The sequence below is a fragment of the Lactuca virosa genome, chromosome 2 (genome assembly GCF_052849685.1).
Source record: "Lactuca virosa cultivar CGN04683 chromosome 2, Lactuca_virosa_CGN04683_v6, whole genome shotgun sequence".
Classification (NCBI taxonomy): domain Eukaryota; kingdom Viridiplantae; phylum Streptophyta; class Magnoliopsida; order Asterales; family Asteraceae; genus Lactuca; species Lactuca virosa.
The window spans coordinates 283,100,888-283,114,169 of NC_136427.1; the positions used below are offsets into that span (position 1 = coordinate 283,100,888).

General features: G+C 35.1%; 2 protein-coding genes across 4 annotated transcripts; both read right to left on the reverse strand.

Moving 5' to 3' along the window:
* Positions 1-4,761: 4,761 nt before the first annotated feature.
* On the reverse strand, positions 4,762-7,757 carry LOC145157056 (uncharacterized). 3 transcript variants are annotated; one of them, XM_079076204.1, is made up of 9 exons: positions 7,563-7,757; positions 7,119-7,253; positions 6,881-6,971; positions 6,451-6,520; positions 6,299-6,373; positions 6,122-6,196; positions 5,735-5,930; positions 5,209-5,325; positions 4,762-5,089 (listed from the first exon to the last, which is right to left on the reverse strand). In XM_079076204.1, the coding sequence occupies exons 7-9, from the start codon at positions 5,837-5,839 to the stop codon at positions 4,994-4,996; spliced, it is 318 nt and encodes a 105-aa protein (XP_078932330.1). In that variant the 5' UTR covers positions 5,840-5,930; positions 6,122-6,196; positions 6,299-6,373; positions 6,451-6,520; positions 6,881-6,971; positions 7,119-7,253; positions 7,563-7,757; the 3' UTR covers positions 4,762-4,993. The 3 variants fall into 3 exon arrangements, with proteins under 3 accessions (XP_078932330.1, XP_078932331.1, XP_078932329.1); XM_079076205.1 differs by having other exon boundaries at positions 6,122-6,191; positions 6,881-6,979; XM_079076203.1 differs by having other exon boundaries at positions 6,881-6,979.
* A 2,242-nt stretch (positions 7,758-9,999) lies between these two features.
* Positions 10,000-13,061, reverse strand: LOC145161257 (mannose-1-phosphate guanylyltransferase 1). The gene is made up of 5 exons (XM_079080757.1): positions 12,810-13,061; positions 12,643-12,728; positions 11,354-11,479; positions 11,230-11,292; positions 10,000-11,135 (listed from the first exon to the last, which is right to left on the reverse strand). The coding sequence occupies exons 3-5, from the start codon at positions 11,462-11,464 to the stop codon at positions 10,224-10,226; spliced, it is 1,086 nt and encodes a 361-aa protein (XP_078936883.1). The 5' UTR covers positions 11,465-11,479; positions 12,643-12,728; positions 12,810-13,061; the 3' UTR covers positions 10,000-10,223.
* Between the last annotated feature and the right edge of the window lie 221 nt (positions 13,062-13,282).

The following is a 13,282-nucleotide window of genomic DNA, read 5'->3' on the forward strand; positions in this document are numbered from 1 at the left end:
TTTCATGTTCTCAATCATGTGAAGCTACGATTAAACTTCTTCGTGAACATAATGATTTATTAAAAAGAGAAGTTGAGGACCTGAGATATGAAGGTTATCAACTCAGGAAAGGACAGAAACCCCTAAAGGCCCAGTTAGAAACAAAAATAAAGGACTTTAGGAAGCTTTAGGAAGAATTCAGCAACAAGTGTGAAAATTATGACTATATTAAGAGACAACTTGATGCTGTAACCGAAGAACTTGACGCTTTGAAAATTAAGTGTGGAAAAACAGATGTTAGTTTCAAAAATTATACTGCGTCAAGAAAGACAGTCGAGTCCTTATTTGAAACCTAATTAAAATTCAAAGATAATCAAAACAAGGGTCTAGGGTATGATAGTGTTCCTCCACCTTTCAATCATAACTACACATCCATCCCTACGACACAGGAAGAAATTGACAGGGAGACACATCTTCAATATGGTAAACCAGCTGGATTTGTGCCAGGAGGTATTCAGGTTGAAAATACTAATGTTTCTACTTCATGTGCAGGTAAAGTAGCAGAAGATGAGAACAAGGAGAGCACTACTGAACAAACCAATGACTCTTTGAACTCAGAATCTGTTGCTTCGAATTTTGTTACTCCTAACAAACCTGCCGTTGAGAAATATAGGCCTCCAATTCCAGCGCAACAGAGTGCTTGTTACAAGTGTGCATGTGGGATCAATAAGAGACAAGACATGGATACACCACCAGGGGCAGGAAGAAACAACTCATACGTGAAGAAGCAGACTTGCTTTCACTGTGGAACACCTGGACATATTGCCAAAAATTGTCCTAATCGCGCATACGTTCCTTACTATGCACAAGGCTGGCAGAACGCGCCAAGAGGGAGATACTTCAAAAGAAAACCCTCAAGGTCACGTTCAGACCATGATGACTGGAACGCGCAGAAGGCCAAGAATCAAACCTACAAGGCCAAGAATCTGAATCCCAAGGACAAGAAGGGAATGTCGGCCAAGAAGCCCAATCCAAGAGATGCTCCCGTGAAGCCAAAATCAAAGTCATCTCAACGGCCGACATCAAGATAAAAAACAAGTACTGAGGCATCCATCGGATCGAACAAGAAATGGGTTAAACCCGAATATAGATGGGTACCAAAGGTTCAATCTCTCAAATCACCTAATGACTCTAATATTTCATCGTCTTCTGTTTGTGATAAGCAGGATATGTCATGGGAGAGAGTACCCTGCAATGATGACAAAAGTCGACCCAATTTCAAAATGGACTGGGTTCCAAAGACCAACTGATCCCGCTCTGAGTCGGAACAACTATGGAGACATATCATCAGACTTCGGTTTGTTGGTAGTGGCTATTCTAGGCACATGATAGGGGACATCTCTCAATTGTGCAACACTCAGAACTTTGTTTGAGAATATGTGTCCTTTGCGGGAAAGAAAGAAATGAGAGGATCACATGGGGTTAGTGCTTAACGATGTGAAGAATTTTTGGATCTGTTCTGAGATTACACGTGCTGTTCTCAGACCTTCTGGATGCAAATTCAATCGGTGACTTACGGTTTGAATTTTCTTCTCTATACTCCTGAGTTTTTCTTAAGCTGATTCGCTTTAAAGACTAATTTTTGTTTTAGGATAGTTTAAATTTGCGTATTTACCTTCGTTTCTCTCCTATGCACAAATTTAGGGGGAGAAATAAAAACAAAACAAAAATTAGAAAATTTTAATTTAAAAATTCCAAAAACATTATAAAATCAGAAAATAAAAATGGTGTTAATGGAATGTGCTTGCAGGAGATGTTTTGGGAAGTGATATAATCATGTGATAACAGGCAATCTGAATCTGTGTAAGGGACTGAATCTGAATTGTCTAGGCTCTGTGTGCGATGCGCTGGTAGGCACGAAAGATTTAAAATGGACTTGACTAGGCATAGATGAACTTAAGGAATCTAGAGACTTGAAAAATCTTGACCTAGATAGATCCATTTTGCCTGAAAATACGACGCTCAGATAGGGTGAGCAGGGAGATATACATGATAATCCACCGGTCACACTAAAATTATCTGTATCTAGAACCGTGGTTTAACTCCTCCTCGATGTACGGACTTTGTCCTTAATTCCGGTATTGATGGGGTGACTGAGGAATTCCGATAAATTAGGTCTTTAGAAGATTATTTTCTTTCTTTCTGTCTGTTAGTCATATGTTGCCTCCTCTGCGTGATTGAAATACATCCGACCTGGACTGTAACATATGCAACTCTATCTCTATGCATCTTCTATCTATGCAATTATTTCTATCTGTTAGCCATATACTGTCTCCTTTGCGTGACTTACAATCCGACCTGGTACACAGTATATGCATCATTCTTCTTCTCAATCCCTCTAAAACTTCAGTTAGTCATATGTTTCACCCTCTGCGATATTGAAAGAGATCCGACCTGGGTGTATAGCATATGCATTCTAAATGTGACTTCTCTCATAATAATTGTCTGCTCACCTAAAGTAAGGAGTACTTTGGAAGTTCCTGATTATTGGGGTATATCAGGAAGCGGGAAACATGTTCTAGTACATTTAAAATTGAACAATCACTAGGTTGTCTGTAGATCTCACTGCTCAATTTAGGTGGACAACAATATCCCTGGTCGTCGTCAGCTGAATGGTCCTTAAGATATAGTATCTAGGAACTTAGGATCAGGTATAGTTTCTAGAAACTAAGGATCACTTTGTCTCATAATTAATAGTATGTCCTAATTTTGTCATAATTTTTCGTGTTTAAGTGGACCACAATACCGGCGATCGACCAGACAAAGACGTGAAGATAAAAGGTACCGACAAGTGGATAAAGGCTGTTTAAAAACTTTGATCCCAAATCACTCTTAAAGTTAGATATCATTTTATTTTTGTTAAATTTGTTCATAGTTTCTTCTAATTTAAATATTAGGGGAGAATTAAAAATTTTAAAAAACCAAACAAAAATCAGAAAATTGAAAATCCAAAAATATTGTTATTTCTGTTTTATTTCTTTTTCAGAAAATATGAAAAATCCAAAAATATTGTGTGCTAAAATTTTCTTTTAGTTTTGTTTTGTCTTGAAAAGTGAATTCAGGTGAAGATGAAACTCATGGAGTTTGTGTCGAAGATTTCTGAGCCAAGGCTTCATCCGTGAGCATCGAAGAATTCTCATTCGAAGGATAGAGAAGTGAAGATTATTCTTTCAACATTCAATCGTTCAACCCCAGAAGCAAGGTGAAGCAGAAATTGAAGATTATGTGACGGATTGCATTGAAGCCTCCTCAATCAGTCTGCTGCTATCGTTGTACCTGCTAAAGTGATCCAGAAGATTAGTTCTCTCTGATGTTCTCTCTGAAGATTCTCAAGCTGAAAGCGCTATCTTTCAAGAATCTTATCAAAAAGCCTCCTCACCCAACGTGCGTTCAAAGCCAAATTCTGAAGAAAAGCCCAACTGCTCAAGATGAAGTCATTCATTGAAGATTCATATGTTCATCTTGAAGTCATGAAGATATCGAAGATTAAAGCTGAAGCCAAAGCTCCCAATGAAGATTAACAAGAAAAGCCAGCTACTTTTTAGGGGGAGCTTGTTGGGTCAATTTAAAAAAAGAAAAGAAAGCTATAAACCAAGGGGGAGATTGTTGGGTCAAAAATATGATTTATACTTTGCTTTTCTAGTTGATTGTATTTTTCTGTAATATTATATGTGTTTACGGTCAGGTTTACGGCCAGGTAGTGTTTACGGCCGTAAACAGGTTTACGACCGTAAACCCTGTTTACGGCCCAATGGGTGTTTACGACCGTAAACTCCGTTTACGGCCGTAAATCCAGTTTGCTGCCAGTCGAGTATATATAGGGGTGAGGGGTGTGAGGAATAGATTGATGAACGTGAGAAGAGAGAATCTAGAGAGAAGAGAGCATTTTGTGTGTGTGAATCTTATGTAAGGAACTTAATTCTAATCATATCATTCAAGATTCATATTATTCTTCTTCTCCTTCTTTTCTATTTGATCTGACATCATCCAATTGATTGGGATTCCGCACCATCAATTGGATCTGATTGATACACAGACATATTTGGGGACTTACAATTTACTTTTATCTTTTCGGTATGTTCATATCTGGGTAACAATCTTTTTTTTGTACACATCTAGGTAACGAACTTTTTGGAAGTGTTCACATATGACCATGATGACCGGTTATGACCGGATGTAACCTGCTACAGCCGGTCATAATGGTCGTATGTGAACACTTCCAAAAAGTTCGTTACCTAGATGTATACAAAAAAAAATAGTTATCTAGATATGAACAAACCAAAAAGTTAATTACCTTATTAAGTTCATTTCCCAATATCAAAAAGTTAATGACTATATGGGTTTAATTTTCACTATTATTATTTTTCTTTAATGTTTAAATTTTTTTTATGCTTCTAACATTCTCATTATCCTCATTATCGTTTAAAAAGTAAATAATTGGCATCAAATTTCATTATATTAACCCTTAAGGTGTCTAAAAAAATTATTATATAATTTTAGTTTTTAGTTTTGTTAATGTTTCTACTTTGATTTTAGATATTTGAAGTTTTACTTTGTTTTTGTCATTAAATTCAATATTAGTTAACATATCATTTAAACTAGTGAAGATTCCCCGCTTTGCGGGGATTAGAAGCCATCGAAGTCTCTACAAAGGGATATTAAGACAAATATTTTAGTGAAACAAATCTTCTTACTACTGTTATCCCACACTGGACGTACAAATGATCTAAATACCAAGTCTTGATAGCTTTATTCTCACAGTTCAACTTCTGCAAAATCATATTAGAGTGAACATTAAAGCAATGTCCATCCCTAAGCCCAACCTGACCAAAGCATGCCAAAATAAAAGTACAATGCTATAGTAGGAAAGATATTGAAAGTACAATGCCTATGAAGGAAATGAAAAAAAAAACACTCAAAACCAAATACACACATTATTTATAAAATAAAAAAACTACCATCTTCGATTCATGAATTCAATAAACTTTCGTGCATCTTGCTTGCTCTTAAATCTTACCAAAACTAACCTTTGCGGATGTTTTTCACAAACCTACAATACAAAAACAACCATACTAATATATAATAATTTACATAAGGGTAATAAAGTACAGTGCTTATGTTAGTAACTAAAATAAACATTAGAAAAAAAAATTAAAAAGTCAATGCTACCTTGACTGATTCAACTGCACCAAGCTTTGCACATTCCTCTAAAACATCTGCTGCCACATCAGGAAAACTAAGCAACACACCCAGCTCAGCAAGTAACATAGCCAAATCAGAAAACACCTATATAAAAGATTGGTTTAGACCATTTTGTCACTTCTGGGAGATTACATAGGGACAGACACTTTAATCAAGAATCAATAAGGAAATGTGAAAAAAATCTAGATATGGAAATAGAGTTGCACTTCTTACACGTTGCACCTTTTTTTGTAGCCTAATTGATACTATCTACCGAATTTCAATTTCTTTGAGGTAGAGGAAGCTACCAACAACTAACCAAAGTCAAACTTTTTACCCCTTTTCACCATTTAAGTTATATATTGAATATTATATTGTGAAAAAACGAAACCGGAAACTCTTTTTTTCATAGCTTTTTGGGAATAGAAAATAGTCAGAATTATATAAAACCACATTGCTTTTATCAACATATAAAAAAACTAATCAACATAAGAAACTAATAAGAATTACTAACCGGTGGTTTTTTGTTGTTTTTCTGTGTAATTTCGTGCTGATAGAAGATGGTAACATATTGAAACATACACCAACAACTAACTCTAATAGAAGATATAACAGACATGGAAGATTTTACACCAGGATTCAAAACACATCAAAACACAGAGTGTAGTGATGGATTAGAATCAGTGAAGAAGGGTGGGAAGTGGCCAAATCTGAAAAACAAAAAACATAAGCTTTGTTAGTTACATGTATTTAACATTTTAACCATTTTCAGATTTGCAACAAACAAAGGCATGTGTATTATATTAGGATGCATCTGGGCTGCAAAAAAATATAACAACAGATATGTTAACTAACAATAATAGTGGTTGGAATTTAAAACTAAAAGAAGATGCCAAGAGACCTTGAAAATATGAAGGCCCAACCTTGAACGCTGATATCGATTATCAATTCCGGTTTCAATAGGGGGAGTTCTGACCTTCACAAAACTCAAAAACCAACCATCAACTTCAGTTTATGGTTTATAAAGGTCAGCAAAACTATTGGAAAATAATTTGTTGGCAAAAGTTGACAAATATACCCCTGAAGTAACTAAACTGAAGAATAATAAAGCTACATGCTTTCAACGTAATTGTTTGTTGACATTTCCTCAAATCTGTAATCAAAGAAAAAAAAGTATTATAATTTATACACATAATATAAAAACTTATAGTTGATAATCGACTATATTACCCCTTTTGAAGGAAGCATCCGACCACATGAAGCAGCTCCTCGAGTTCTTGAGTCCTCATTTTATTTTTGTCTGTGAGCAGGAGTGGATAAATATATCTTAAAAAGAACAGGAATGAATTTCAGATCAGACATCTTTTCCCCATTTGCCTCATCTTTTTGGATTTTTTTACTGGACTAACAGTTTATAAGGGAGACAAAAACTTTGAAATTATTTACTTCGTCTGGAATGGTATTCAAATATTTTTTAGCTTATTCTACTCCTTTGACAAAAAAAGATGACAATGTTGCCTTTTGACTTTTGAGTTTGTATCGCTAAAAATTGGGTTCACGGCTTTGCATCTGATTTCTTTTGTTTCTCTTGATAATTTGTTGAATATTAGGGTTTTAGGACTCTTGAAATCCAAAAAAAAAAAAAACATTGAAAACGAACCTCATGGATTGTCGACCTTCATTCAGTTGTTTTTCGCTCCTGTCGTAGTCGATCTTCCCTCTGAAACGCAGTCCATCTTCCCTCTGGATCCCTACAATCCTTTTTACAAACAAATTAAATTTAGAGATGGTTGTCTGCGAGAAGAAAAGAAAAAGAAACAAAATCCATGTAGAGAGAGAGAGAGTAAGCGACACAGAGAGAGAGAGAGAGAGAGAGAGAGAGAGAGAGAGAGAGAGACCATGAGTTTTTCACCGTCGACGACGATTCTGAAGTGGCCCCACCTCCTCTCTTGCAGTTGGTATGTCATCGGTAAATGCTTTCCCTCCTGCTCACTTCGTCGGTAAATACTTACCCGGGTTCCTCTTGAAAAGCCCTAAAACAGAACACGTATCAACCGGAGACGATGATTGATCGAATTTAGGGTTGTTATACACGGAAGTGAAGTCGATGGATGAATAGGGCGAGTAGAGGTGAAGTCGATGGAAGAATAAGGCGATGGATAATGAGTACGGATAAAATTAAAAAGGTGGAGATGAGGTGTGGGACGTCAACCATCAAAACACGCAACACCCAAAATCAGACACCACCAACACATCAGACGTTGATATTCTTAAAATCGTACCCAAATAGAAATACGAACAGTTGATTAGAACGTAAATCGTGCAAGAAATCAGAAACTTACATGGACGTGACTGCTGCCGGCGACAATACTCTCTCCGTCCTTGGACGGGGGAGGCGATGATTATTCTTTGAGAAGGGATAGAGAAAGCGGTGAAGAAAACGTGGAAGGATGAGGAGTGGAGCAGATTCCGACGGCACCACGTGTACAGGGGCTCCCAAACGAAGGACACGAAAGGGGCAGACCATTAAACAAAAGAAAATTACAGGCATATCAAAAAAATAAAAAATAAAAACAAAAAAACAGCCAATGAGATCAAAGTCCTGTTCACCATGTAGATTAGCTTCATATTAAACTTTATGAATAATATTTTCAAATATAGTTAGCTCAAAATTTAACATATCTTTTAAGTTAGCTTCGTATTAATGAAATTCATATATTTTAGTTATTTTAATTTGTTTCAAATAACTAAACTTAATATTATTATCACTATGTTTATTTTTTTCTTACATTTTAGATTTCGAGCTTATTAATATAAATCAGTTCCCTTATGATTTAAAGTTAGCCTAATAAATTATTTTTTTGTTAATTTGCTAAAGAATAGTTAAAAATAATACACAATTTAAGAATAAAAGTCTTCATTTTGAGTTGAATGTCCATTGTATTTTTAGTTAAATATTAATTAATCGTATTTAAATTTTTATTCAAGTATTAATTATATAGGATATGTTCCATTTTGATCCCTATTAAAATAATTTATGGGCTGGTCTCTGCTTAGAACTTAAAACATCTTATGACCCAAGACTTCAAGTTATTATGAATAGCATATAAATTCAATATTTTAACTTTGTATTTATTTCTTGTGCAACATGCGGAGATTCGCCTAGTTTCCTATATAAGTAATCAAAATTTTTAGATGGTTGTCTAGAGATTTATCAAGCTTATTCTTGACAAAAACGTCTCTTTGAACCAGGGTTTTGATTGCCCCGAGTGTGCTCGGCATATGGTGTCTAGAGGATATATTTTTTTTTTTTTTTTATAGATATTTATATTTATAGAAGATATAACATCAAATCAAAACATAAAATTTTTTATAAGACTAAATGTAAACAAACAAAGATATTTAGGTGGAAGAGAATGGTGTCATCTTGTCATGCCCTCATAAACTTTATCTAAGTTTCACATAAGATGTTTTTGGATTTAACATGAAAAAGAAAAGAGAGAGAATGGTGTCAAGAAGATGAAGAAGAGAGAGTGGAAAAAATAGATTAATACACACACATACATTTTTCTTTTTCTTCGGTAATGTAATACTGAAAAAACATAATTTTCACATGTTATGTTAGGATCTCAGCCTTCTTCATCTCTACCAAAGTCCATGCCAAACAAAGGGAGTGGAAGAACGAAGAAGAGAGGATGAGATGTATGGGTGAGAGCGGAAAAGATACTCGGTAAGCAGCTGCCGGGTTAGGCCGAGTTCACGGCGCGGTGTTTACCGAGTCCAATCGAATTTGCCCAGTGGATGCCGAATCCAGCGTTAGGAAAACTTAACCCCACATGCTCATAAAGTGAAAAGGAATGTGGGGTATGTGGGAATGTTGTGTATAAAATGCATAATGAAAATAGAACATGTTGGAACTCACTCATCCCACGTGGTTATTGAGTGGATATTTGCCTATTTGGTGTTGGATCCTTCTAGAAACAAAAAATTGACCAAAAAAAAAAAGATGGTAACAGGTAATTATGGCTGTAAATTGAAAAGTTTGAATAGAAAATTCTAGCTTTTGTTTAGATAAAAATGTTCGATGACCTAAATTTTAAAATATATACCATTACATAAAACATATAAAACATAAAAGTTCTAAAAAATATTTTAAAGAGTTTTTTGTTTTCAAATGAAAATTTTAGGCTCATTAAAAAAATAAAAAATAATAATAATAAAAAACTTATTGCCAAATATGCTCTTTGTATATTTTCCAAAATTTTATTTTCTTTTTAAGTAATGTTTGTAGGTAAATTGTAGTTCTCACTCTTCAAAACGTGAAAGGCTTAACATTTATTTTGTATATTAGGATTTAGAAGGAGCTGGTGCCCAAATCCCCATATTGCCCTTAGGTTAGGTAGTACATTTATTTTCTAATACATAAAATGATTTCATTTTAGCAAGTGAGGGATTTTTTTTTTTGGCTGAATCAGAGCCACCTCAAGTACATAGGCCACCCACGTTATTGTATCTTTCGCAAGATTTGTAATCTATTCTATTGGGACCCATATAAATTATCCAATTTCTATACAATTTATCCATTCATCACGTTTATATTTCAATTTTATTCTTATTATTGGTTTTTTAGTGACAGATCTAATTACTCGTAGCATGGTATGTAATTTTAAAGAAAAAGGATTTTGGGTTTTTTACTTCTTACATAAATAAAAGCCCCATCATTTGCACCGAAACAAATCGACTTATTTATATTTACAACATAAAGATTGCACCAACAAATAAAAACAACATTGTTTTATTCATAACAAAAAGTACAGACCCTTTAAACACTTGACCTTCCAATCTTCTAATCTCTAACATTCACTCCTTTATCACTTTTACACATGAAAATTCAAAAACACACTCGAACAAACACAAACACAAACACATCATAAAAACTAAACCTTTAAATAAAAACACCAACTAAATATATAATATTTAAAATATTTATATCTCCACAATCTTCACATCACTATCTCCGGCTTCAAGATACTCACCTTAATTTCCTTATGAGGCAAAACCACACCTCCATTACTATACACCTCATCACACACATGCACATCCTCTCCAAGAATCGTCATGTTCTCAACCCGGGCCCACTGTCCAACTGTCGAGTGCCACCCAATAATACTACTCGAAATACACGCATGTTTCTTGATGCGGACCCCACGCATGACAGTGCAACGCGAGAGTCTGACCCCAGACTCCACCACGCACCCGGGCCCGATGGCTACATCGGGCCCGATCAAACACCCGTCACCAATCTTAGCACTTTCATGAACCAAAACATTACCCACAATGTGGGGCCCGAATGCTAACTTAGCTGGTGTATTCTTTCTCAAAGAATCTAGATAAAGTCTTAAACCTGTAATGTAATCTTTTGGTTGTCCAATATCCATCCAGAAACCCGGTAAAACCATCGCGTATAGAAGCTTTTCAGATGCGATTTTCGGGAAAGTTTCTTTTTCGATTGAAGTGGGTTTTAATTGGATTCGGTCAAGAACAGAAGGGTTTAAAAGGTAAATTCCAGCATTGATTTTGTTACCCACGAAAACTTTTGGTTTTTCAACGAATTTTTCGACTAACCCGGTTGATTCTTCCATGACTACAACACCGTATTTTGAAGGCTCATCCACTTTGGTTACCATAATTGAAGCTTCTCCACCATGGGATTTGTGAAATGCAATCATTTGTTTCAAAGGGTATTCACTGATGACATCACTGTTGAGAACAAAAAAGGGTTCACCCGAATCATCCAGTAGTTTGTCCCGGGCTAGGGCTAGTGGGCCCGCAGTTCCTAAGGGCTCGGTTTCTTGTGAACATGAGATCTTTATCCCAAGTTTGGTTTCAAAATCTTTCAAGAAGTTAAGCATCACCTGCATTAATGATTTCATGTTGCAATTTGTTATGAATAATTGAATATGCACAGATGAAAAAATGAAAAAGAAGAAAAAAAGATTCAAACTTTACCTCTGGTTGGTAATTGATGGCAAGAACCACTTCAGTAACTCCTATAGCCTTCAGAGCCTCAATCTGAAAACAATCATAAATAATTTAATATAATGAAAAAAGGTTCTTGTGAATATGTATGTACCTGATGCAGGATCATGGGTTTGTTGCCAAAATCAACAAGTGGTTTTGGGACACTGAGAGTTAATGGCCTCAAACGAGTTCCAAATCCACCAACAAGAATGAGAGCCTTCATATTGAGAAGATTTGACTGTAGAAGAAGAAAACTATTAGAATCTGAAAAGGAGAGAATTTGATCTGATTGCATACATGGAAAGCGACTCGAATCAAATCCCTTCTATTTAAGGTGATAAACTAAGAAAGATGAATATTCACGCAACACCTGTTTCAAGGCTATTATGTCATCAACTATGATGATATTGCTATATTCAAGACAAATATATCGATGCTTCGATTGACGGGTGTTATATTAAAATTGACACGCATTCATCATGTTTGTTGAAGATGAGTGTCATGAGTTGGAATTGGTTAGGAAAGAAATCTTCAAGAGTTAATGTGAAAAAGCCAAATATATACAATTACCGACACTTGTTGTTGCGTAAATAAGATGGGTTTGTTTGCTGGATATGGAATCAAATTCCAGAAAGGCTCTCAATGGGTATGACATAAACAAAGAGGTTATCAGCCCTATATGTCACATGAAATTGTATCTAGTTTTTAGACATTCAAAAAAGAAACTTTACAAGAATACTTTCTGTACATATAGTTATGCAGGCTCTAAAGGGAGATTTCTGTCATTAAAGAAACTGTTACAGGCAATATTAAAAACCAGTTTTTTACAAGAGAATCCTCCATTCAACATGTCTTATTTCCCAAAAATCTACACTGTGATTTGACTCATATTTAACAAGAACTTCACAGATAAAGTAAGAAGTTGTTCAGATCTTTGCTTGATTAAACAATACCTAGTTACCTACAATACCAATTACCAAGCACTTAAAAGTTAATGAACCTTTTTGAATAAAATAAAAGAGGTCAAATGTTTGAAAAAAGTTTGAGACTGAAACAATACTCCACTGAATTGATTGCAACTCAAAGAAGGGTATTTTGGACCCAAACGATTACTACAAAAATCAATAACTTTGAGATTCTAAAAACCCCTTTAGATCTGGTACACTCCCGTGAGAAATCAACACCACCTAGGTTTTTAATTGACAAAATGGTAGATGGGATTTCACCATTAATGGAGTTTGAACTAAAGTTCATACTCCAGAATTGGATGTGCAGAGGGAAAGAATAATGGCATGAATGTCATTTCATCGATGGGGAGGACCCAAAATAATATTAGATTGAGAGGGGCAGAAGAAAAGAGAAACGAAAGAGGAGAATGAAGAGAGGCAGAAAAGCTCATACCTGATCAGTCGTCGACGGCGGCGACGGCAGAGCAAGGAGAACCGGAGGCGGAGCAAGGGGTGTCGGAGGAGAACCAGATCCGTTCCCTAATCAGAGGAAAACCGATCAATTTCACAAAAATTAACCAGTACAATATTCAAATCAAGAATTAAAAACTGATGTATTACCTAAGAGACAAGGAATCAACAATTTGGATTCTGATGATTACTCAGTTTCGTACGAGTTGCTCTACTTTCCCTCGGTTTCTCTTATATACGACAAAAATGTATACAAAGAAGGGGTGTTTGGACTTGAACCCCAAACGATTCGTCGTCAGGGGTTTTTACACGCTGCTTTTATCAACAAGAAGCTTCTCCGATGATTGATGATTTGATGTGTATAGAGAGTCTTGCTGTATCTATCATATTATATTTCTATATATTTGCATTTTGCATACATATATATACGCCTACATATGCGTTCCATATATTCCTACAGTAACACGATTTATTGATTTACATTATTTACTAAACTAGATTATAATCCAAATTTATTTAGTTTGTCCAATAAAATTTAAGTGATATTGATATTCCCTAACAAAAATGGCTACACTATAAATTAAATCAAAATGACTAATTTTTTTGTTTTTGCAAAAGATACT

What these genes read in the sequence shown, in the direction of transcription:
- LOC145157056 (XM_079076204.1), bottom strand. Translation starts at nt 5,839, where the DNA reads ATGTCTGTTATATCTTCTATTAGAGTTAGTTGTTGGTGTATGTTTCAA. An exon ending in AAAACAACAAAAAACCACCG is followed by an intron (nt 5,326 to 5,734) that starts GTTAGTAATTCT and finishes TCTTTTATATAG; the next exon opens with GTGTTTTCTGATTTGGCTAT. An exon ending in GTGCAGTTGAATCAGTCAAG is followed by an intron (nt 5,090 to 5,208) that starts GTAGCATTGACT and finishes TTTGTATTGTAG; the next exon opens with GTTTGTGAAAAACATCCGCA.
- LOC145161257 (XM_079080757.1), bottom strand. Translation starts at nt 11,464, where the DNA reads ATGAAGGCTCTCATTCTTGTTGGTGGATTTGGAACTCGTTTGAGGCCA. An exon ending in AACCCATGATCCTGCATCAG is followed by an intron (nt 11,293 to 11,353) that starts GTACATACATAT and finishes GATTGTTTTCAG; the next exon opens with ATTGAGGCTCTGAAGGCTAT. An exon ending in CCATCAATTACCAACCAGAG is followed by an intron (nt 11,136 to 11,229) that starts GTAAAGTTTGAA and finishes TCATTAATGCAG; the next exon opens with GTGATGCTTAACTTCTTGAA.